Source organism: Pseudorca crassidens, chromosome 6, assembly GCF_039906515.1.
Source record: "Pseudorca crassidens isolate mPseCra1 chromosome 6, mPseCra1.hap1, whole genome shotgun sequence".
NCBI lineage: Eukaryota > Metazoa > Chordata > Mammalia > Artiodactyla > Delphinidae > Pseudorca > Pseudorca crassidens.
Genome location: NC_090301.1, coordinates 3,627,886 through 3,651,645, shown reverse-complemented (window position 1 = coordinate 3,651,645; position 23,760 = coordinate 3,627,886). Strand labels below are relative to the sequence as shown.

General features: G+C 42.9%; 1 protein-coding gene across 2 annotated transcripts in view; it reads right to left on the bottom strand.

Moving 5' to 3' along the window:
* Nucleotides 1-13,625: 13,625 nt before the first annotated feature.
* The window catches only part of COL6A3 (collagen type VI alpha 3 chain), an 85,801-nt gene continuing 75,666 nt past the window's right edge, over nucleotides 13,626-23,760 (bottom strand). For both annotated transcript variants that reach the window (XM_067740124.1, XM_067740123.1), the window contains exons 42-43: nucleotides 15,172-15,336; nucleotides 13,626-14,416 (exon numbers count right to left, since the gene is read on the bottom strand). In XM_067740124.1, the coding sequence (XP_067596225.1) occupies nucleotides 14,376-14,416; nucleotides 15,172-15,336 (206 nt within the window). In that variant the 3' untranslated portion in view covers nucleotides 13,626-14,375. The remainder of the gene's footprint in view (nucleotides 14,417-15,171; nucleotides 15,337-23,760) is intronic.

Sequence of the window (23,760 nt, the reverse complement as noted above, 5' to 3'; positions counted from 1 at the left end):
CCCGTGTGTCTAATTCGTAAGCAAGTCTTATTGACTTTGCTCCCAAAATAAGTCCAAACCCACCCTCTCTTCTCCACGTCCTCTGTCTTTTCCAACCAGGGCTGCAATTCCGAATCACCCCTCCCCGGTGTGCTCCAGGCCCACTAGCCACCTTGCTCGTTCTCCAACATGCCAGACTCAATGTGTCAGACTCAGAAGACCCAGCTCTACTCCAAACCCAGAACCCTCCTCCCTCAGGTCTCCCTGTGCCTGGCTCCCTCTTGCCTTTGGGGTGTTAACTTATAAATCAACTCTTCAGGGGGCGGAATCAAGAGGGCATACTAGGAAGATGTGGAATTCACATCTCCTCAAAACTAAGGCACCTACCAGGTACCAGTGGGGGACCATGGACGCTTAAGGGGACGGGAAGAACCCCCAGCAACCAGCTTGCGAGATCTTGGTTCCCAGGCTGGAGGTCGGGCCCAAGATCCTGTGGTGGGAGCTCTGAATCTAAACCGCTGGACTAACAGAGAACCTCAGACCCCAGAGAATATCAATCGGAATGATTCATCCCAGAGGTTCTCATCTCAGCACCAAGACCCAGCTCTATCCAACTGCCTGCAAACTCCACTGCTGCACGTCTCAGGCCAAACAACCAGTAAGACAGGAATATAACACCACCCATCAAAAAAAAAAAAGAAAAAAAAGAAACAACAAAAAAATATATTACAGGCAAAGGAGCAAGGTAAAAACCTACAAGACTAAATAAATGAAGATGAAATAGGCAACCTGCCTGAAAAAGAATTCAGAGTAATGATAGTAAAGATGATCCAAAATCTTGGAAACAGAATGGAGAAAATACAAGAAACATTTAAAAAGGATCTAGAAGAACTAAAGAGCAAACAAACAGTGATGAACAACACAATTACTGACATTAAAAACACTCTAGAAGGAATTAATAGCAGAATAACTGAGGCAGAAGAACGGATAAGAGAGCTGGAAGATAAAATGGTGGATATAACTGCCAGGGAGCAGAATAAGAAAAAAGAATGAAAAGAATTGAGAACAGTCTCAGAGACCTCTGGGACAACATTAAATGCACTAACATTCGAATTATAGGGGTCCCAGAAGAAGAAGAGAAAAAGAAAAGGTCTGAGAAAATGTTTGAAGAGATTATAGTCAAAAACCTCCCTAACATGGGAAAGGAAATAGTCAAGTCCAGGAAGCACAGAGAGTACCATACAGGATAAATCCAAAGAGAAACATGCCGAGACACATATTAATCAAACTATCAAAATTAAATACAAAGAAAAAATATTAAAAACAGCAAGGGAAAAGAAACAAATAACATACAAGGGAATTGCCATAAGGTTAAAAGCTGATTTTTCAGTAGAAACCCTGCAAGCTAGAAGGGAGTGGCAGGACATATTTAAAGCGATGCAAGGGAAGAAACTACAACCAATATTATTCCACCCAGCAAGGATCTCATTCAGATTTGATGGAGATTACAACCATTACAGATAAGCAGAAGTTAAGAGAATTCAGCACCACCAAACCAGCTTTACAGCACATGCTAAAGGAACTTCTCTAGACAGGAAACACAAGAGAAGGAAAAAACCTACAATAACAAACACAAACCAATTAAGAAAATGGTAATAGGAACATACATATCTATAATTACCTTAAATGTAATTGGATTAAATGCTCCAACCAAAAGACATAGACAGGCTGAATGGACACAAAAACAAGACCCGTACATATGCTGTCTACAAGAGACCCACTTCAGACCTAGGAACACATACAGACTGAAAGTGAGGGGATGGAAAAAGATATTCCATGCAAATGGAAATCAAAAGAAAGCTGGAGTAGCAATTCTCACATCAGACAAAATAGACTTTAAAATAGGGCTTCCCTGGTGGCGCGGTGGTTGAGAGTCCGCCTGCCAATGCAGGGGAAACAGGTTCGTGCCCTGGTCCGGGAAGATCCCACATGCCACAGAGTGGCTGGGCCTGTGAGCCATGGCCGCTGAGCCTGCATGTCCAGAGCCTGTGCTCCACAACGGGAGACGCCACAACAGTGAGAGGCCTGCGTACTGCAAAAATAAATAAATAAATAAATTAATTAAATTAAATTAAATAAAGACTATTACAAGAGAAAAAGAAGGGCACTACATAATGATCAAGGGATCAATCCAAGAAGAAGATATAACAATTGTAAATATTTATGCACCCAACATAGGAGCACCTCCATATATAAGGCAAATGCTAACAACCATAAAATGGGAAATAAACAGTAACACAATTATAGTAGGGAACTTTAACACCCCACTTTTACCAATGGACAGATCATCCAAAATGAAAATAAATATGGAAACACAAGCCTAAAATGACACATTAAACAAGAGGGACTTATGATATTTATAGGACATTCCATCCAAAAACAACAGAATACACTTTCTTCTCAAGTGCTCATGGAACATTCCCCAGGATAGACCATATCTTGGGTCACAAATCAAACCTTGGTAAATTTAAGACAATTGAAATCATATCAAGAATCTTTTCCAACCACAATGCTATCAGACTAGATATCAATTACAGGAAAAAAAAACCTGCAAAAAATACAAACACATGGAGGCTACACAATACGCTACTAAATAACCAAAAGATCACCGAAGAAATCAAAGAGGAAATTAAAAAATACCTAGGAACAAATGACAATGAAATCATGACGACCCAAAACCTATGGAAAGCAGCAAAAGCAGTTCTAAGGGGGAAGTTAATAGCAATACAATCCTACCTCAAGAAACAAGAAAAATCTCAAATAAACAACCTAACCTTACACCTAAAGCAATTAGATAAAAAAGAACAAAAGCACCCAAATGTCAGCAGAAGGAAAGAAATCATAAACATCAGAGCAGAAATAAATGAAAAAGAAATGAAGGAAGCAATAGCAAACATCAATAAAACTAAAAGCTTGTTCTTTGAGAAGATAAACAAAATTGATAAACCATTAGCCAGACTCATCAAGAAAAAAAGGGAGAAGACTGAAATCAATGGAATTGAAATTCATTTCTAATAGAAATGAAAAAGGAGAAGTAACAACTGACACAGCCGAAGTACAAAGGATCATGAGAGATTACTACAAGCAACTATATGACAATAAAATGGACAACCTGGAAGAAATGGACAAATTCTTAGAAGAGCAAAACCTTCTGAGACTGAACCAGGAAGAAATAGAAAATATAAATGAACCAATCACAAGCACTGAAATTGAAACTGTGATTTAAAATCTTCCAACAAACAAAAATGCAGGACCAGATGGCTTCACAGGCAAACTCTATCAAACATTTAGAGAAGAGCTAACACCTATCCTTCTCAAACTCTTCCAAAATATAGCAGAGGGAGGAACACTCCCAAACTCATTCTACGAGGCCACCATCACCCTGATACCAGACAAAGATGTCTCAAAAAAAGTAAACTACTGGCCAATGTCACTGATGAACATAGATGAAAAATCCTCAACAAAATACTAGCAAACAGAATCCAACAGCACATTAAAAGGATCATACACCATGATCAAGTGGGGTTTATCCCAGGAATGCAAGGATTCTTCAATATATGCAAATCAATCAATTTGATAAACCATGTTAACAAACTGAAGGAAAAAAACCATATGATTATCTCAATAGATGCAGAAAAAGCTTTTGACAAAATTCAACACCTATTTATGACAAAAACCCTCCAGAAAGTAGGCATAGAGGGAACTTACTTCAGCATAATAAAGGCCTTATATGACAAACCCACAGTCAACATTGTTCTCAGTGGTGAAAAACTGAAACCATTTCCTCTAAGATCAGGAACAAGACAAGGTTGCCCACTCTCACCACTCTTATTCAACATAGTTTTGGAAGTTTTAGCCACAGCAATCAGAGAAGAAAAATAAATAAAAGGAATCCAAATCGGAAAAGAAGAAGTAAAGCTGTCACTGTTTGCAGATGATATGATACTATACATAGAGAATCCTAAAGACGCAACCAGAAAACTACTAGAGCTAATCAATGAATTTGGTAAAGTAGCAGGATACAAAATTAATGCACAGAAATCTCTTTCATTCCTATACACTTATGATGAAAAATCTGAAAGAGAAATAAAGGAAACACTCACATTTACCATTGCAACAAAAAGAATAAAATACCTAGGAATAAACCTACCTAAGGAGAAGAAAGACCTGTATGCAGAAAACTATAAGACACTGATGAAAGGAATTAAAGATGATACAAACAGATGGAGAGACATACCGTGTTCTTGGATTGGAAGAATCAGCATTGTGAAAGTGACTGTGCTACCCAAAGCAATCTACAGATTCAATACAATCCCTATCAAACTACCAATGGCATTTTTCACAGAATTAGAATAAAAAAATCTCACAATTTGTATGGAAACACAAAAGACCCTGAATAGCTAAAGCAATCTTGAGAATGAAAAACGGAGCTGGAGGAATCAGGCTCCCTGACTTCAGACTATACTACAAAGCTACAGTAATCAAGACAGTATGGTATGGTATGGTACTGGCACAAAAACAGAAAGATAGATCAATGGAACAGGATAGAAAGCCCAGAGATAAACCCATGCACATATAGTCACCTTATCTTTGATAAAGGAGGCAAGAATATACAATGGATAAAAGACAACCTCTTCAATAAGTGGTGCTGGGAAAACTGGACAGCTACATGTAAAAGAATGAAATTAGAACACTCCCTAACACCATACAACATAAATTCAAAATAGATTAAAGACCTAAATGTAAGGCCAGACACTATAAAACTCTTAGAGGAAAACATAAGCAGAACACCCTTTGACATAAATCACAGCAAGATCCTTTCTGACCCACCTCCTAGAGAAATGGAAATAAAAACAAAAATAAACAAATGGGACCTAATGAAACTTAAAAGCTTTTGCACAGCAAAGGAAACCATAAACAAGACAAAAAGACAACCCTCAGAATGGGAGAAAATATTTGCAAATGAAGTAACTGACAAAGGATTAATCTCCAAAATTTACAAGCACCTCATGCAGCTCAGCATCAAAAAAACAAACAACCGAATCCAAAATTGGACAGAAGACCTAAATAGACATTTCTACAGAGAAGATGTACAGATTGCGACAAACACATGAAAGGATGCTCAGCATCACCAATCATTAGAGAAATGCAAATCAAAACTACACCTGTCAAAATGGCCATCATCAAAAAATCTACAAACAATAAATGCTGGAGAGGGTGTGGAGAAAAGGGAACCCTCTTGCACTGTTGGTGGGAATGTAAACTGATACAGCCACTATGAGAACAGTATGGAGGTTCCTTAAAAAACTAAAAATAGAACTACCATACTGCCCAGTAATCCCACTACTGGGCATATACCCTGAGAAAACCATAATTCAAAAAGAGTCATGTACCACAGTGTTCATTGCAGTACTATTTACAATAGCCAGGACATGGAAGCAACCTAAGTGTCCATCAACAGATGAATGGATAAAGAAGATGTGCCACATATATGCAATGGAATATTACTCAGCCATAAAAGGAATGAAACTGAGTTATTTGTAGTGAGGTGGATGGACCTAGAGACTGTCATACAGAGTGAAGTCAGAAAGAGAAAAATAAATACCGTATGCTAACACATATATACGGAATCTAAAAAAAAAGTGGTTCTGAAGAACCTAGGAGCAGGACAGGAATAAAGACACAGACGTAAAGAATGGGCTTGAGGACACAGGGAGGGGGAAGGGTAAGCTGGGACGAAGTGAGAGAGTGGCATGGACTTATATATACTACCAAAAGTAACATAGATAGCTAGTGGGAACCAGCCATATAGCACAGGGAGATCGGCTGGGTGTTTTGTGACCACCTAGAGGGGTGGGATAGGGAGGGTGGGAGGGAGATGCAAGAGGGAGGAGATATGGGGATATATGTATATGTATAGCGGATTCACTTTGTTATAAAGCAGAAACTAGCACACCATTGTAAAGCAATTATACTCCAATAAAGATGTTTTAAAAAAAACTTGTTTGAACTAGTAAATAAATAGACTTTTTTTTTCCCTCGAATATATAGAGGCTCCACCAGTTTTTTCGTATTGTCTCACTATTTCTTTGTCTAACCTTTCCTGGAAAATTTGCGCAGACACTGGAACTTCTGCATTCCTCTTGAATTCAAACATGCTTGGCTGGTTTTCTCTGCAGCTCCCCGAATCCCTTCCACTAGATGACTTTTTGTACCAGTAGCCTGAAAGTTTTCATAGACACCTTTTATTTAAGGCAGGAAAATCGTACGTACTTTCCAGGTTGAGTCTTACTTGGAAAGTGTCACCCTTATGCAGAGTCCCTTTCTTCTTTGTTTCCCATTACCCTCTACCAGGTGTCTTTGGGCTGGAGCGACTGGGTTTTTAAACACTCCTTCTTCAGTGTTTCACTCTCGGGCAATTCTATGCCCACCACGTGAGTCGCAGAATCAGGAATAGTGCGGAAAGGGATCACTGAACTTGTTCACGCTGGGCCTCGGGACCTCTGAAGGACTGTCCAATTCTGAAGTCCTGACTCCAAACAAACAGGAAGACCCCCCTGGGAATCCGATGGCACTAAGAATAGCACTTCAGCTCCAGGGAGAGACAGGAGGCACACACAACATCAAAAGTCAGAACCCTGAACTAAAATCGGAGAAGGAGCAGACCCCTGGGCAGCCCCTGGACCGGGGCCTAGCAGCTCAGCACCATCAGCAGACCCCAATTTCCCCGGAAGCCACACCCAGAAGGCCGGACTCCGAGAACCTGACCAACAGCCAGGTCCAACTGGAAATATGACAACGAGGGAAATTTGGCAGTGTAATCTGAACAATTCCCTAAAAATGAATCACCGTGGGGGAGAAATCTCAAACTGATGTTGAGGGTTCAGGATATTGGCTTCCTACAGAAAGACTGGTGCCCATTCACACTCCTTGTGATTTTTTAAAAATTATGTAGAATGTTGTAAAGGGGGTGGGGGTGGGGGGGAGGAGTAGAAGGCACTTATATTCACAGATCCAGCAAAGCTGACGAAAGGATCGAAATGTGCTGATAGTACAGTCCAAACAGATGTCTCAATGACCTGGCCTCGGAGAACCAGGCACAAGCCCAGAACGGCTAGCTTTTCTAAGTCCTCCCCTGAGCAGCTCCGGATAATGAAAAAGAGATGGGAAAACTGTCATTAAAGGAAAGGGAAAGGAGAGAGGGACTTTCTGCCCGCTGAGAGTTTCAGAAGGTCTTAGAAAGGGACTGGGTAGGCCGTGCTTTGTGCTGGACGAAGATACGGAGCTTGAGATTAGATCCAACTTTCAGGGAAACAGCCCCTGGGGAATGACAGCGAGGATCCCGCAGGAACCAGTACACCTTTGGGAGCTCAGGGAGCGCTTCTGGGTCATGCTGACTTTCTCAGATACAGTCTCCATTAGGTCGTAACTGGGTGAACTGGAACACTCTGACCCTCTGTTTCATCATCTAAAGAACTAGTATAGTGACCGCTACCAGACAGCACTGCCTGAGATAATGTGGGTGAGACAGTTAGTACAGTGCCTGACACACAACTGCTACTGGGTAGAGGTAAATTGTGTTAAGATTACACCGTCTTCTAGAACAGCCCAAAAACTCAGTGCATTACCCGAGTAGAAGTTTAGTTTTGCTCACAAAATTCAAAACAGGTGTTCTTTTCTGGCAAGCCACCTCTGTGCACACAGCCAGGCTGGAAGGTGTCCAAGGTTGCCCCATAAAGCACTGGGTGGACCCTCGGGTCAGGGGCACGCTACAGCGCAGGCAAGGATGTGGAGACCGTGGCACCGTCTGACAAAGAACAGGCCTCAGAAAGAGGTCCACAGCTGTCTCAGGTCAGGAGTGCAGCTCAGACCACGCTTTGCTGAACACAAAGTCAGCACAGATGATCTAACATCTGTTTGGTTCTAGTTCCTTTGTGGAAATAATGGGTAAAAAACTGTACACAGACATTACCTCAATTCTTGCACATTTTAGACCAAAATATACCCAGAGTCCACACTTCATTTCCTCTGCTGTTGCTCTGGTCTTGGTCACCATCGCATCTCACCTGAATTTCTTCCATGGCCTCACCACTGATGTCACCACCCCATCACTGGTGTCACCGCCTCATTGCCTGAGGTCTTGTCCCCACAGAGCAGCTAGTGGATCCTGTGGAGTTCAAGGACGTTCCTGTCGGTCCCTTGATGGAGCTGCTGAATCATGGCTCCAGGTCACTGAGTAAAAGCCTGTAGATCGACCCGGGCCACCAGTGGCCCCTGGGCCCCCGCCCTCACTTGACAGAACCCAGCCCAGGGCCTTCTCCTCCATCCGAGGAACACGCTGCTGTAGGGGTCCCATCTGCCCTGAGCTCTCTCCTCAGTTACCCCCTTGACTCACCTTCTTCAGGTGTTTCTCAAAGTCTCCTTCTCAGCGAGGCCCACGGTGATCGCGCTACTGAAACATGGTGGCTGCCCCAGCACAGCACCGCCTGCCCCTTACCCCACCTTCCCTGCCCCAGAGCCGCGTCACCTCCTGCAAAAGCACTTCTACCGTTTGCTTCTTCTTCATGGTCCTTGCATTCTCTCTGTCTCCCACCAGCAGCATGTAAGCCCCTCGGGGGCAGGGACCCTGTCTGGTTTGTTCAACACTTTATCCTAAAAGCCCAGAGGAACACATACAATGTGCTCAGGTGTCAAATGAATTAGTGTAACCAACTGTCTCCACTGAACAAGGCAGAATTATGTGGAAATGGGATCTTAGCGTGAGATGCAAAATCAGCCTGATTTTCCAGGGGTGGGATGAGCCCACTAACGACTCTCCCTCTCTATTTTATAACTAACATCGGGATAAAATGCAACTTCAAGATTAGGGCCTAGACACTGGGAAGGGTAAGTGCTGTAGTTGGGTGGGGGCATGTCTGGTGGCCAAATGGGGTTTCTAGGACCACAGCCCTCCCTCCAGTGGTGTCTGATTCTGCACATCTGAGCACCCCTGGGTGTGGAGGTAAGCTGGGGCCACAGGTGCTGTGTGTGCCCTCAAGCTCTCCTAAAGTCCACGTTTTCTCTTCCTGGGAACCACATGCTAAATGCACGAGGGCAGGGTAAGAAACCGAGGGAACTGGAGAGGCGGCTGCGGTTATTTTTCTCCTCAGCTCTTCCCACGTCTTCATGCTTTACAGATGCATTTGTGTTGCCTGGTTCCCCCAGTAGGTCAGTTCCAGCGGAACTGCATTTCCAGTGCCTAGACCTGGATCTAGCATGTGACACATGTTCAGTAAAGACTTGTGGAACAAAGGAATGAAGGAAGGAAGGAAGGATGAGTGGTTAGGTACATCCACACAACACAGATTCTAAAACAATTAAAATTTATGAATAGTGCAATCCGTATATAAAAATATGTTCAAGTTGAAAATAACTGTTTGATAAGGGTAATGCACAGGTTTATTTTAGAAACAAATTTAAGTGTAGGAATATTTAAAGAACACTTAAATCACCACGCCAGAAACAACCGCTGCTTAAATTTTGTTGTATTTGCTTTTGTTATTTTCCTTCACAAAAGGGAAATATAGGTGTGTGCATGTGCACATATATATGAAACTATCATATTAAATATACAGATTTCTATCTTTTTAACATCATATCGTATATATCAACTGATTAATGGCATCGACCATTTACCAGCATCATGATGTATTTTTTAATTAAATTTTATTGGAGTATAATTGCTTTACAATTTTGTGTTAGTTTCTGCTGTACAACAAAGTGAATCAGCTATCTGTATACATATATCCCCTCTTTTTTAGTTTTCCTTCCCATTTAGGTCACCACTGAGCACTGAGCAGAGTTCCCTGTGCTATACAGTAGGTTCTCATTAGTTATCTATTTAATACATAGTAGTGTATATATATCAATCACATTAATGGCTATGTTTTTCTTTTGTTGGTGAAGCAGGATGTATGTAAGCATCCTTTTCTTGTTGGTCATTCTGATGATCTCGCATTCACTTTTGTCATTGCAAATAAAGCCATATCCTTAAACATAAATTTTTGTGCATCTCCGATTGTTTCCTTAGGATAAATTTACTGGGAGAAAAGTCATGATAACTTTAAATGCTGTTCACTCGCACACGCAGCTGGATGGGGCTAAGGGAATGATGGCCATCACGAGTGTGGTGAGGGTTCTGTGCATGTATTCATTTGTCAAAACTCATCAAGCAGCACACAGAAGTGGATGCATTTTATTGTACGTAACGTTGTTTTTTTTTTTTTAATGTGATGGGGTGAACCGACCCCACGTGAACGGTGCAGGAAGCAAGATGCCCACCATTCCGCCCTCTCTCGGGCTTTGGTTTTCCCAGTCAAAGCGCCCCCACTGAGGGGAAGACCTGGAAACTGCTGTAAGGACGGAGGGGATTTCAAGCAGCAGGGGAAGGAAGAGGAGGGGAGACTTGAGGTCGTTGTTGGGCAGAGGAACTTTGGGGCTGAGAGAGCTTGTTAAAGGGTGTGTGTGAAGCCAAACCATGGACATGTGATGAGCCTTCTCCCTCATCCCCTCGAGGAGACTTCAGTCACTAACGTGTGGCGAGGCAGACTCACACACACCAGTGGGGTGCCTTGGGGTGCCAAGGCTCACTTCTAGGAAATCGAGGGGCAGAGGAGGAAAAGCAGTGTTCAGCCTGCACTAGAGATCTGGGGCTCAGAGCTCTCCACTCATCAAGTTCCTACAAGAGGCTGGTGGTGGGTGCCTGGTGGATCCTGTTTTCCCAGAGTTGACGGCTAAGGGCCCCAGCTTAGAGCACAGTAACCAGTCACTAATGAGGTAAAACAGGGCCGAGGGAGAGGTGGGGGGGGGACTTTCGAGAGCAACAAAGCGCTTATGAAGAGGCCACACTCTTCCCTCACTCCCTGCGGCATCAGGAAGGGGTGTCCACTGGACCCTGTCCCTGAAGACAAAGAAACACTCAAGACTTGGAGATGATGGTCTGAATCATTCCTTCCCACCACCACCAAGTCAGGGGCTGGAGACCAGCTCTCAACTGACCATGTTCCTGACCCCTGAACCCGCAGGACCCCTGACCCCTGGTCGAGTGGAAAGACGGATGTGGCAGTTGATGTGGCAAGGTCATGGGCATTTCCTATGGATTAAGTGACCCGAGAAGGTGGCTGGACTTGAGCCAACTGGCTTACACTGCTCTCCAAGGGGATGCTCTCCTGCACAAAGACACCAGCACCGAGGGTCTGTGAAGAGGATGACCCCCAGTAAGGGGCTGTGAGGGGCAGAAGAGGTTCACAGAACTGCCAGGCTAGGGCCCCTCAGCTTCCGCCAGAGAACCGACATACACCCCGAGAGAGTCAGCACGGGACCCTACCACAGAAAGGAGTCAAGGAGAGAACAGAAGCCAACAGAGAGTCAGCTCCAAGTTCACCTATGGAGCCTGGGAAGGAGCTCCAGCCCAGAACTCCACAGGCTTGGGGAGAAAAAGGAAGGTGGGAGGGAACAAGCCATGGGCTTCTCCACTCTAATCATCCAGTACCTGCGCTGGTCTACAGGGAAAAGGGTCTGCACAGCATCTGGGATTTAAGTTTTGAAATGAATAGGACCCAGCCTGAAGATCCAGTAGTGATGGTTTCAATAACCAATGCCAGTGAGGAAGTGACAGCATTCAACTGAAATCTCTTAACTACAGCTGCTACCTTGCTGTTAACAGTGGATCGACAGATCAGAGTTGGGAACTGGTATTGGAAACCCTAAAACTGTGTTATGGGTTGAATTGTGTCCCCCCCCAAAAAAGATGTGCTGAAGTCTTAACCCCCAGGACCTCAGGATGTGACCTTATTTGGAAATAGGGTCATTGCAGATATAGTTAGATAAGATGAGGTTATACCAGAGCAGAGTGGATCCCTAATCCCGTTTGACTGGTGTCCTTATAAGAAGATGACCATGTGAAAACAGGCAGAGATTGGACTCACATGCCTATAAGTCAGGGAATCACGAGAAAGTAGGAAGAAGCAAGGAAGGACTGCCCTACGGGTTTCCGAGGCAGCATGGCACTGCCAACACCTTGATTTTGGATTTCCAGCCGCCTGACCTGTGAGCGAATACATTTCTATTGTTTTAAGTCACCTGGATTGTGGCACTTGGTTATGGCAGCCCCAGGACAAATGCACACAGACGGTCCCATCCACTACACCAGTGAAGCTGCCTTTCCCAATCCCCCTGCAAATGTTTCTCTGCTCCAGTGGGATGGGATGCGCTTGGCTTGACTACCCACAGCCTGAGGGGAGGCACGCAGGCCTGTTTCTGTGGAAGGGGGCTGCTCCTGTGGGGCTGGAGAGAAAAATCTCTAAGAAAGCCATAGAAGGAACATTTCCCACCCAGGTTGAGTACCTGTTTGAAAGGGATTCATGGCCATCACGGGGCCCTTGGTAGTTCCATTTGCTTGGCCTCACGCTAAAAAGGGGGCCCTTCAAAGGTGGGGAGGCAGTCAGCATGGCCTAGAGGGCGGACGTGGTCCAGGGGCCCCCTGACTGTGAGAGCTTCTCAGGAGTCCTCAAAGCCATGCAATCTACCCCGGGCTACCCTGATATTCAACCAGGCTCTCTCCATCCCGACAAGGTGCCCAACGTCTTGGATTGTGAAGTGCTGAGTCCTCCCCCAGATTCCTGCAGATTCCAGCAGAGGGGTCCTTTGCCCACAACATCTTCCTTCCATCTCTGCCTTTGGCTGCATTCTCTGACACACCGACTCGGGGACAAAGCTCAGTTCTTCCTCCAATTGCTTTGCAGATGTGCTCACTTTGAGCTCATTTGTGAATTTAGAAATTGCACCCAAAGATCTGGGTGGAAATCACAAGGAGTGGTCTCTGTGACTTCCCAGCCTCTCCCCACCCATCTCCGTGGCTCTACACACCCTCTCTCTCCTCCTCCCTACCTCTGATCAATAGATTAACTGACAGATCCTTCCCCATCTTACATAAAACCGTTCTGTCCACACCCAAGGTCCCTAGAGCTCGGCAGGAAGCACTTGTCAGAGTAGATGTGTTTTATCAAACAAATTCAGTTTCCTTCCCAAGTGGAGTTCAGGTACCACCTAAATATGTATTTATTTGTTTCTTGTGTTATTTCTTAAGACAGGAGCAAAAGGGTCTTTAAAGAAACAAGAAACTTTATGCTTCATCTTTGAGACTCCAGAAAGGGGACTGGGGATTCCTGGGCCAGTGACATCCCACCTCTCAGCCACTGTAGGCAGGAGCAAAGGGAACCCCCAGGAAACAATTATCTTAAAGGGGCAGGGAAGGAGGCCACATCTCTGGGACACAGCTAGAAGTTAAAGGAGAGCATGAAAGCCAGCCTGGTTCTTAAGACTAGGAAGACTCCAGGGGCCCTAAGCAAGGAACGTGACCCACCCGGCCATGGAGAGCTGGATCCACCGGGTTTCCCACTGTCGACAGAGCGCCCTTGCCCCTTCGCTGGAAATCAAAGGGTGGTACCCAAGACTGGGGGCTTGAACGGGCTCCAATTCCCCTGTCCTGGGGTGATTCTGACAACAGGTGCTAGGGAAACGACACAGCCAAGAACACCAAACCCACACCACTTTCAATATACTTTATTAAAAAGTTTCTTTGTATAAATTTCCTAAAAATTTTAAAATTAAAATTAACACCCCCCCCCAAAAAAAAACAACACAGACACAACATTAGAGGAATGCCAAAAAAATCTCTATTATGACTTTCTTTACATCCTTTAATTAAGGCATTGGTCCCAAAACAGTGCACAAAGATTAGGGGATTTTGCTTCCCTCTAACTACATTGTTTGTTAGAAGCTCTAGAAAAAGGAAAGTCGCTCAAAATCTAATCCAGGAAACTGGGGGGGAAATGGAAAAGTTAGACTCTTGTTTTTTCTCCATACACAGGCTTTCCATCTAAAGTCATGCTTAATTAAGAGGGGAAAAAAATGAACCAAGCAGAAGTATATAGAGTAGCTGTGAAATTGGGGGTTATTTTCTAGATCTTACACTTGCCTGTCACAGGCATAACGTGAAACTCCAGAGGGAATTTGAATTTATAGGAATGTTCACATAAACACCAGCAGTGGATAACTATTACACAACGTTCAAAGTATACAATGTAATTGCCCGGAGACAAAGAGGGTTGACTCCACAGACACATTTAGCACCATATTGATAGGTCATGCAGCAGACGTTTCCTCCCAAGTTCGAGTGTAAATCAAAGCATGAAATGGTACAGTGCAAGGGAATCTATACACAGAGCTTCTACAAAGACGGCTGGCGATGGCGGACTCCTTCTTCTTCAAGAGGTATGTGTCACTGGTCGGCCGCGCTAGGTCCCAATCGCAGCAATGACTCCGGGCTTGATGAGCACTGAGCATGGATGGCGGGGGCGGCGGGTGAGGGTGGAAAGGAAGAGGAGGGGAAAAGTCACATTACTGACCCAAAAGGACACTGTATTTCTCATGAAAATATCCATGGCCTCTGGCTTTCATCACCAATCTCACTTTTCAGTTCATTTCCTTCAGTGGCTCCCCTGGAGCTCCTTGGCCTGGGGTTTGGGGCTTTCTGTGCCATCTGAGCCCTTTCTCTCTCCTGGCATCACCTGCCTGGCCTTTAAGCAAACCCAGCGCTCCCATTCCGCCCCAGAATCTCTGTGTAGCTGTTCTGATTTTATTACCAATCACGTTGCCCAGCATAATGGAGATATCGCATGGCCTGGCGGTCCACATTATCATTTAGAGGAAGCAAGATTATTTAAAGTTGAATAGACTATATAGCAGTTATTATTAATTGTTCATTATATTATTTTCCTAATAACCATGTCTGTTACAGTATTTTATGAATAACAGAAACTTAGTAATATTTCTGAAGGGTGAGGCGTGGTCCACCATATGTTTCCTCATCGGCAAAAATACAAGGATACAAGTATGTTTTTAGGAGACCATAATAACTCAGAAAATTAACCCCGTGTGTTTTATTTGTACACCTTCCTCATCTAAAAATTCAATTTATCTTCTTTTTCAAATCTATCATCATCATTATCATTCAAATATCTTTAAAAGGTGAATTATTGGCCTGGATCCCTTACCTGCAAAAACCACCAACACAAAAGAAGAATCACTTACCAGGAGGGCAAACCTTTTCACATTCATCCTGCGAATCAAATCTGTTTTCATTTCCACCACAGCCTCCATACCAGAACCTGGCGCAGCTTTCAGTAACGGAGTCATAGTACCATTTCAATATAAAGTCCCTGCAAGTTCCTTCTTCTTTTGGCAACTTACATATATCTTGAAGAACAAGATGGGGAAAGAGGATTTATGAGAACGTGTAAGTTACTGTGCTCCCAGCGTGAGGGGCTGAAGCTCTAATCACAGTGCCGTCAGAGAGAGAAAACAGAAGAATTTCCAGGAGGAAAACTTCCTTTACCTCCCCAGTCTTCAGTTTCCTCACTGTCAGGTGGACATACTAATCACCTACAGATCTGAGAGCAATAAATACAATCTTATCGATGAAAGGACTTCATAAACTACACTTGGAATCCCAAATGTTGGCAATTATTATTGGATGATTTCAGATTAAATGAACTGTGTTTTCCCCTTTCCAATCACTGGGTCACTTAGTCTCCGGTTCTTTCAATGCTCAACCCCCGGAGAAGAAACCTAATTTTAAAACCTTGGAGTTTTCTACTCCTTGCAAAATAACAATTAAGTTCTGTCAGAATGTCATTCAAAAACAAGACTCTCCATTTCACTACAAGCCAGGTAGATTAAGAACAAAAGTCAAAGTGCAAAAAGAAAATCCTTTATGAATATGTGTGTAGGGACTTCCCTGGAGGCACAGTGGTCAAGAATCCACCTGCCAATGCAGGGGACATGGGTTTGAGCCCTGGTCTGGGAAGATCCCACATGCCACGGAGCGACTAAGCCCGTGCACCACAACTACTGAGCCTGCACTCTAGAGCCCGCGAGCCACAGCTACTGAGCCCACGTTTCACAACTACTGAAGCCCGAGTGCCTAAAGCCCGCGCACCACAGCGAAGAGTAGCCCCCGCTTGTCGCAACTAGAGAAAGTGCACACACAGCAACAAAGACCCAATGCAGCCAAAAGTAAATAAATAAATAAAATTTTTAAATGTGTGTATATGCACACATGTGTTGTGTCTGTGTGTGTGTAGCTACTACCTTTGTGACCAGTCAAATTTAACAAGCCAAAAGAAGAGCTAACACTGATGCAAAATTCACAGAAGCAAAAATGTCACATAGCAAAGCTATTCTGAAGACAGCATTCTTTTTCCAGTTAAGGAAGTTTTTGTTTTAAATGCATGCTTCTGATGCAGTCCAGCTGCAGAGTAAAAGCTACATTCTCCACCACGCCTGGAAAAAAAGAAAACTTTACAGTTCACACACAGTAAAACTTCTGTTTACAGTGTTTTCTGGCAAACTCTAGATCTGGCTGGAAAAGAGAAACATTAATATCAACTGTTATCTGAAAGTTTGAAAAACGTAAAACAAACCCCTGGAGTGGACAATGTTACATGTTTATGTGCGTAACTAACACCCGTGAATCACCGGCCCTCCCCACACAGGGCTGACATTTCCGGGGGCCTTTCCCCCAGCTCCATGGATGGCAGGGGTGGTAGGCATCTTCAGGGATGGTGGGTAACAAGAAGTAAAAGGAAAATCTAGGTCTTCAGGTAGAAAACCAAAGCTCAGGTCGAAAACCAAAGCTCAGGTCAAGCATAATGGACCAGACTTCCAGGCACAGGATTGAGGCTCAGAATTGGTCTAAGACGCTACCTGGTGACTCTGGGGAGGCTGTCACCCCCGCCCCCAGGAGGAAAGTGGCCCCACACCTACAGCATCTCTGAGTTGCAGACACTTTCAGAGCCCCAGAAGGTCAGCAGTGCTACCAAGCGCTTTTGAAGACCCAAATGAGGCCAGGATAAAATGATGACAACTTACAAAAACAACTTGCTTCCTCTCAGATGTGCCAACACTAGAGGAGAAGGCCTGGTTTGAAGGAATGAGGGGACTGAGCCAGGCAAGATCGTTCAAGCACCAACACACATCCCTTGTTTGCCGGTGGGTCCCCTGTTAGCGTGGGAATTTGGCCAAATGGTCGCCTCATCCCCTCCCCTTTCTTCCCCAGAGCATCCCCCAGTGGCCCAGGTTGGTTCCACTTTGTCCCAAGTGCACCCCGTCCTGGCCATCTGTGTTCAGCTCTTTGGGTCCTACTCCCCTGTGCTCTTCTGAAGCAACAGAAGTCTTCCCAGACCCAAGGACACCCAGCCTGGAGGCAGCCCAGCAGCAGGACCCTGCTCCCTGACCAACTGGCTTTTCCAATTTCCCTTGATTTTCACCTTCAGCCTCCGGTACCAAAGTACGGCTCTTGCATTCTACATCCTTTATTCCAGCAGGAGTTACTGCCAAGACCTTTAAGGTTTACTAATGGAATATGAGGACGCTACTACTCTGGACACGTAAATTCTTGGAGAACCAAGAGAAATATGTTAATGTGGGCCTCAACTTTATGCAAAGACAAGAGCCTGGGGTTCTCTATTTTTAAAGCATGAAAATGGGAGGTTTTCTGTTCTTAAGAAGAGAAAGTTTTAAACTCCCGTCATTTGATCTCTGAGACCCATGCAGGCTGGACTCACCCAAGCTATGTCTGCCTATGCTAGAACAACGGTGTCAAAGTCTACAACATTAAAGTGTCCTATAGTCCAAAGAAGGATGGTTGGATCTCATTGAGTTTTTCCCTAGAACAAGTCTTTGGACATGAGAGCTATGTATGTTTCCCTCCAGAAAGAGATTTCCCTTGGGGCCCAGCCCTGGGGGAGCCTGGGGTCCTTGATCCAAGAGAAGTGTCTGGCTACACATTCATTGATTTTCTCCTCCTCATACTGAGAACCCAACCAGAGCCTAAGAGACCATGGGGAGTGAGAATTATCACCAACCTTTCCTGGTTCACTTTTGCCTAGAATAACAATGTAAATAAGCTTCATTTTATTTATTTTTTATTTTTTTATAAGTTTCAGTTTAGGGCTTCCCTGGTGGCACAGTGGTTAAGAACCTGCCTGCCAACTCAGGGGACACTGGTTCGAGCCCTGCTCCAGGAAGATCCCATATGCCGCGGAGCAACTAAGCCAGTGCGCCACAACTACTGAAGCCCGCGTGCCTAGAGCCAGTGCTCCAAAACAACAGAAGCCACCGCAATGAGAAGCCCGCGCACCGCAACAAAGAGTAGCCCCCGCTCGCCGTAACTAGAGAAAGCCCGCGCGCAGCAACGAAGACCCAACGCAGCCAAAAGTAAATAAATAAATTTATAAAAAATAATAATAAGTTTCATTTTAAAAGAGAGACTTGAAAGGCTGCCTGATTCAGATCCCCATCTGGTGAAACTTCCTGGTGAAATAGTCAACGGTTACTGGGCTTCAGTGAGCTTCCAAACATGAGAGGAAACTGATGCAAGCGTGGTGCCTGGAGAAACCCTGTCCGAGGAATCCCACGCTCACAGAAACCACAGGAGCCAACCTACATTCTGGAACAACAGCCATGGGGTGGAAGGCACCCAAGGAAACACAGCCTACTTTTGCAATAAAGACGTGTGTGTGTGCACGTGTAATATTCATGGGAAAAACCAGGAGAGCTATGCATTGGATCATTAATGGTGGCCATAAATGGCCATCAGTGTTTGATTATGGGAATCATATTTTCCTTACATTCTTCTGTATGTCCTGAATTCTTCACAATGAATATCTATTATGTTATTACTAGAAAAAGTGTTTGAAACCAAAAACATGTTGAATTGGAAAATCTTGCCTTTTTTATCAGTTGAGATTTGTATAGTGTCTAAAAGCAGCAGTTTTTTTTAGTTCTGTGATTCTAAAATTATCATTATTTATTTCTTTAAACTTCTTTTTTAAATTGGGGTACAGTAGCTTTACAATGTTGTGTTAGGTTCTACCGTACAGCGAAGTGGAGTTCCCTGTGCTATGTAGTAGGTTCTCATTGTTATCTATTTTACACATATTAGTTAGTGTATATATGTCAATCCCAATCTCCCAGTTCATCCCACCCCACTTTCCCCCCCTTGGTGTCCGTACGCTTATCCTCTATGTCTGTGTCTCTATTTCAAAGCAGCATTTTTAAAGGCATCAATTTGACATTTTCCAAACCAGCAAGTTATCAGTATTTAAGTTCTTTCTTAAGCAAAATCGTGGGAGCTGAGAGGAGGGGAAAGGGTTTAGGCTGCAGTTGTGAATATGTGTAAATATGTTCCTCGTTAGTTTAATGGTTTCAAAACAAGAATGTTTAATTGCCTTAGGATCAGACATTGTTGACATGATATAAAGTGCTTCCAAACCTCTGAAACAGATACAATTGGCAGGAATGAATAAAACTTTCCTGTGTCTACATTTTGAGTGTGGATTGGCTCAAAAATTACCAAAGAAACTTTTTTTGTACTTTTAACTTTATTTTAAATGTAGCTGTAGTTGCATTTTAAATGTAGTTTCAGGTCTTGACCAATAGACTTTTATTTCATAAGACTTTTATAGCTCACAATAAAAATATACCAAATGCCCTTGGAGACCCGTCATAACCCAAACATGGTAGCTGACTTAGCTACATTCTCATGCAGCAGTAAACACACAGCCTTGAAGACGGCTACGTCTCTTCAAAGTAGAGAAAATATTTGTAGCCATTGAATGTACCTCAACTTGTGGGGTTAAGTTAGTTCTTTAAATTATTATCAACATAAAGTCATATATTTTCCCCATCACATTGTCTTATGGCAGCCAACGCTGTATATTCATGGTGGAACACAGCCAAGCAAATACTGGATTTCATCAAAGCTAAGACATCTTAATTTTATAATGTACTATTGTTTTATAATCCACTAAGTAAGAGAAAATGCTGCCAATAAGCCATGACATGTCATCAATGTCAAGTCACATTTCAATTTCAGAGGCACTACAATGGGGAAAATTATACATCTTAGAATCAACAAAGTAAGTAAAACATTGCTGAACTCATTTCCTTCAGAGCTGTGTAACTGACCCAGGAATGCCTGATCAGACAAAATATGGTCATTTCTACAGATTGCTAATTTCTAGGGTGAGTAGAAAAGAATGTTACACGTTGTGTTAGTTATTTTTATTCTCTTCTGCATTGAAACATTTCTTCACACATGGGTGGGCCAATAATTTAGGATTCATTCTTTTCTGAGTTAAATTTTTTTTTTTTTTTTTTTTTGCTGTTTAGAAACTTCAGAGTCTTAGCTTTACTAATCATATGCGTGTAAAATATTCATCCAAGTCTTCTTTGGCCAAAAATGAGAAGGAGAAAGAGAGAGATGGTAACAAAAACCTAAAACCAACATTAGCAACAACACAGCATCCTCAAAACTAGCAGCCACAAAACATACTGCAAAAATGCCTAGCACAGTCAATACTTTTTTAAGACTGTGATAAGCACTGAAAGATTTGTTTAATTGCTGCTAACTGCCATTTTCAGGCAGCAAATGTATCTCAGAAAAGTGGGTGTGCTGCCCTTACGTGCTGAGGAAAGCAAAGAGTGGGGTGGGATTTTTCTTTTTGCAGGGCTTGTTTTGTTGAGGAAAATACAAGTATTAACCATTTAAAATGGAAGCATGTAGTATTGCAAAGTCTGGAATCCTGAATGGTTAGTAATGGTGCTATTGGTTTGCTGTAGTAATCAACCTTCATCTCAAGCTGAGGCCTTACTGCCACACCTCACACTCCATGTGACACAGGGCCAAGCCTCAGATGGGGGACAAAGAATCCCCCCGCTAGGCTATCCTCCCATTACATGCCTGTGTCAAATTTCTGGTAAAGAAGTACCTATTAAATGTGAATTTCAAAAGGGGCAAATATTAACATATGAAAACTCAAATATTAGTACTGCTCCATCTTCTCCCCCTTGGATGCCATGGACCAAAGACCTTTTATCTCACAGGATTTTTGCCCACAAATTCCTGCATAGATTCAAACACTGGTCACCATGTTTCCTAAACCCCAAGTGGTAAACTATGACAAAATTCAGTTCCTAAAGATAGAATCAAAACCCAGTAAATCTTTTATTCATAGAGGTAAAAAAGCAAAGAAGAGTGTCTAGGGAATTCCCTGGTGGTCCAGTGGTTAGGACTCGGTGCTTTCACTGCTGTGGGCCCAGGTTCGATCTCTGGCTGGGGAACTAAGATCCCGCAAGCCGCATACCAAGGTCAAAAAACAAAAATAGTATCTAGCATTTAAAACTAAGAAAGGAACACATCTCTGTAAGCACAAACTGTGTTTGTGCTTACAGAGATGAACTGTAATGAACTGGTGCTGGAATTCAACTGCATTCACGTCCACATATAAAGCTAGTTTTAAAACTTATTTTTGCCTGAATTGTCTAGAAAATACATCTTTGGAGAAATAATGCATATTGTGGCCATTGATATTTAGATGTGAAATATACCTGAAACTACTGAGCAAAAATATAGTTAGTATATTTTTAAAGTTTCTTATAAACAATGATTTGTTGTTACTCCTTTTCTATCTGCAAAAATAGGAATATATTAAAATGTTTCACCCCCTGGAAAAAATTTCTAAGATGCCTTGATTATATGCGGGAGCGGTTGGTAGGGAGGAGGGAAAACAAGCTTCCATCTCCTAATCCTGTTTACCCATTTTCAATTTATACATTTTAAAGTAAATATCCAACTAATTTCATTGAAGAAGAGCATTCAAAATGGTGTGTGTGTGTGTGTGTACACCTACATATGTTCATTTAGCAGATGTTTATTAAGCGACTTCTCCAGGCAAAGTGCTGGGTTTTTTTTTTTTTTCAAAGCGCTGTTTTGTTACTTGCAGGCTAGAGATGAATTATGCAGAAACTTGTTCTTAAGAAGAGCAAGTAAGGGACTACCCTGGTAGCCCAGTGGTTAAGAATCCACCTTCCACGGGCTTGATCCCTGGTCGGGGAACTAAGATCCCACGTGCCGCCGTAATTACTGAGCCCACATGCCTCAACTAGCGAGAAGCCCGCATGCCACAACTAAGACCCGATGCGGCCAAAAATAAAAATAAAGAAAATAAAGAAAAATTAAAAAAAAAAAAAGAAGAGCAAGTAATTTATATTTTCAGGCTGACTTGAATCACTAGGGGGGAAATACACACACGTGTGTGCGCACACACTCATGAAAGGAAGGGTGAAAGAACATTCAAGTCCTGGGTTTGAGGGCTCTGTACTGATCAGAAGGAAGGAGAAAGGCTTTGGACTCATCTGTATGTAACTACCACCCATCGCCTTGAAGGACACAAAAGCCCCGGTCTCAAAATCTCTTTTCTGTCTGTCACATGAAGAGAGGAGACCTAAGTGTTGAAGGTCTAGATTGAAAACACCTTCCTATGTCTGAATCTGTGACTCAGTCTTAAAAAACAAGACAGCCCAGCCAGATTCTTGCTTAAAGATTGTGTTGTTTATATTAACTCAACACTGTTTATATATTCTTATTCCCTGTGGACCATACATAAGAGAACCAAAAACATCCCCAAATCTCACGTGTAATTTATTCCTAATCATTTTCTCTCAGTGAAGCACTGAATTTTCTAGAAGTTGTACTTTTCCCACACTCTGTGAGGGGTGAAGTTACCAGCAAGTGGCAAATAATATGCACAGATTTCAGGGACTTTGAAGTCAGAATGTCATCTGTCCTGACCCATATCTTTGGTGAAATTCTAGTAGGTCCATTGTGGCTTCTCTGAGCTAAGCATCGTGTTGGGAGATGACTCAGGAAGGTAGCTGGGGTGCACTAGGGCCTGCAGGGAACCCTCAGTGCAGGGGACAAAGGCTTATCCATTGTCCCTTGATTATGAGCAGAAATCAAAGGAGTTGAGAAAACTCTAATTTAAAAAGATACATGCACCCATGTTCATAGTAGCACTATTTACAATAGCCAAGACATGGAAGCGACCTAAGCGTCCAGCAACAGATGAATAGATAAGGAAGACATGGTACATATACATAATGGAATGCTACTCGGCCATAAAAAAGAGTGAAATAATGCCATGTGCAGCAACATGGATGGACCTGGAGATTATCGTACTAAATGAAGTAAGTCAGAGAAATACAAACACCCTATGATATCACTTATATGTGGAATCTAAAATATGACACAAATGAACTTATTTACAAAACAGAAACAGACTCACTGACAGACATAGAAAACAAACCTACGGGTACCAAAGGGGAAAACGGACAGGGGAGGGATAAATTAGGAGTTTGGGATTAGCAGATACAAACTACTATATACAAAATAGATAAACAGCAAAGTCCTTCTGTATAGCACAGGGAACTATATTCAATATTCTGTAATAACCCGTAATGGAAAAGAAAATGAAAAAGAATATATATATATATACGTATAACTGAGTCACTTTGCTGTACACCAGAAACTAACACAACATTGTAAATTGACTATACTTCAATTAAAAAATAAGAAATCAAAGGGGTTGAGACTTGTTTTCTTCTCCATCCCAAACCACCATGCCACATCCATACTGGCATTTTTTTAGTTTGATTTAAAAATCATAGCATTAAAAGTTTTTATAAAATCTTTTTATACAACTCTTAAGTTAAAACTTAATTACCCAATCTACCATGAATTCTTGAATTGTTCCCATAAATTTATGTCAAGAGGAGAGA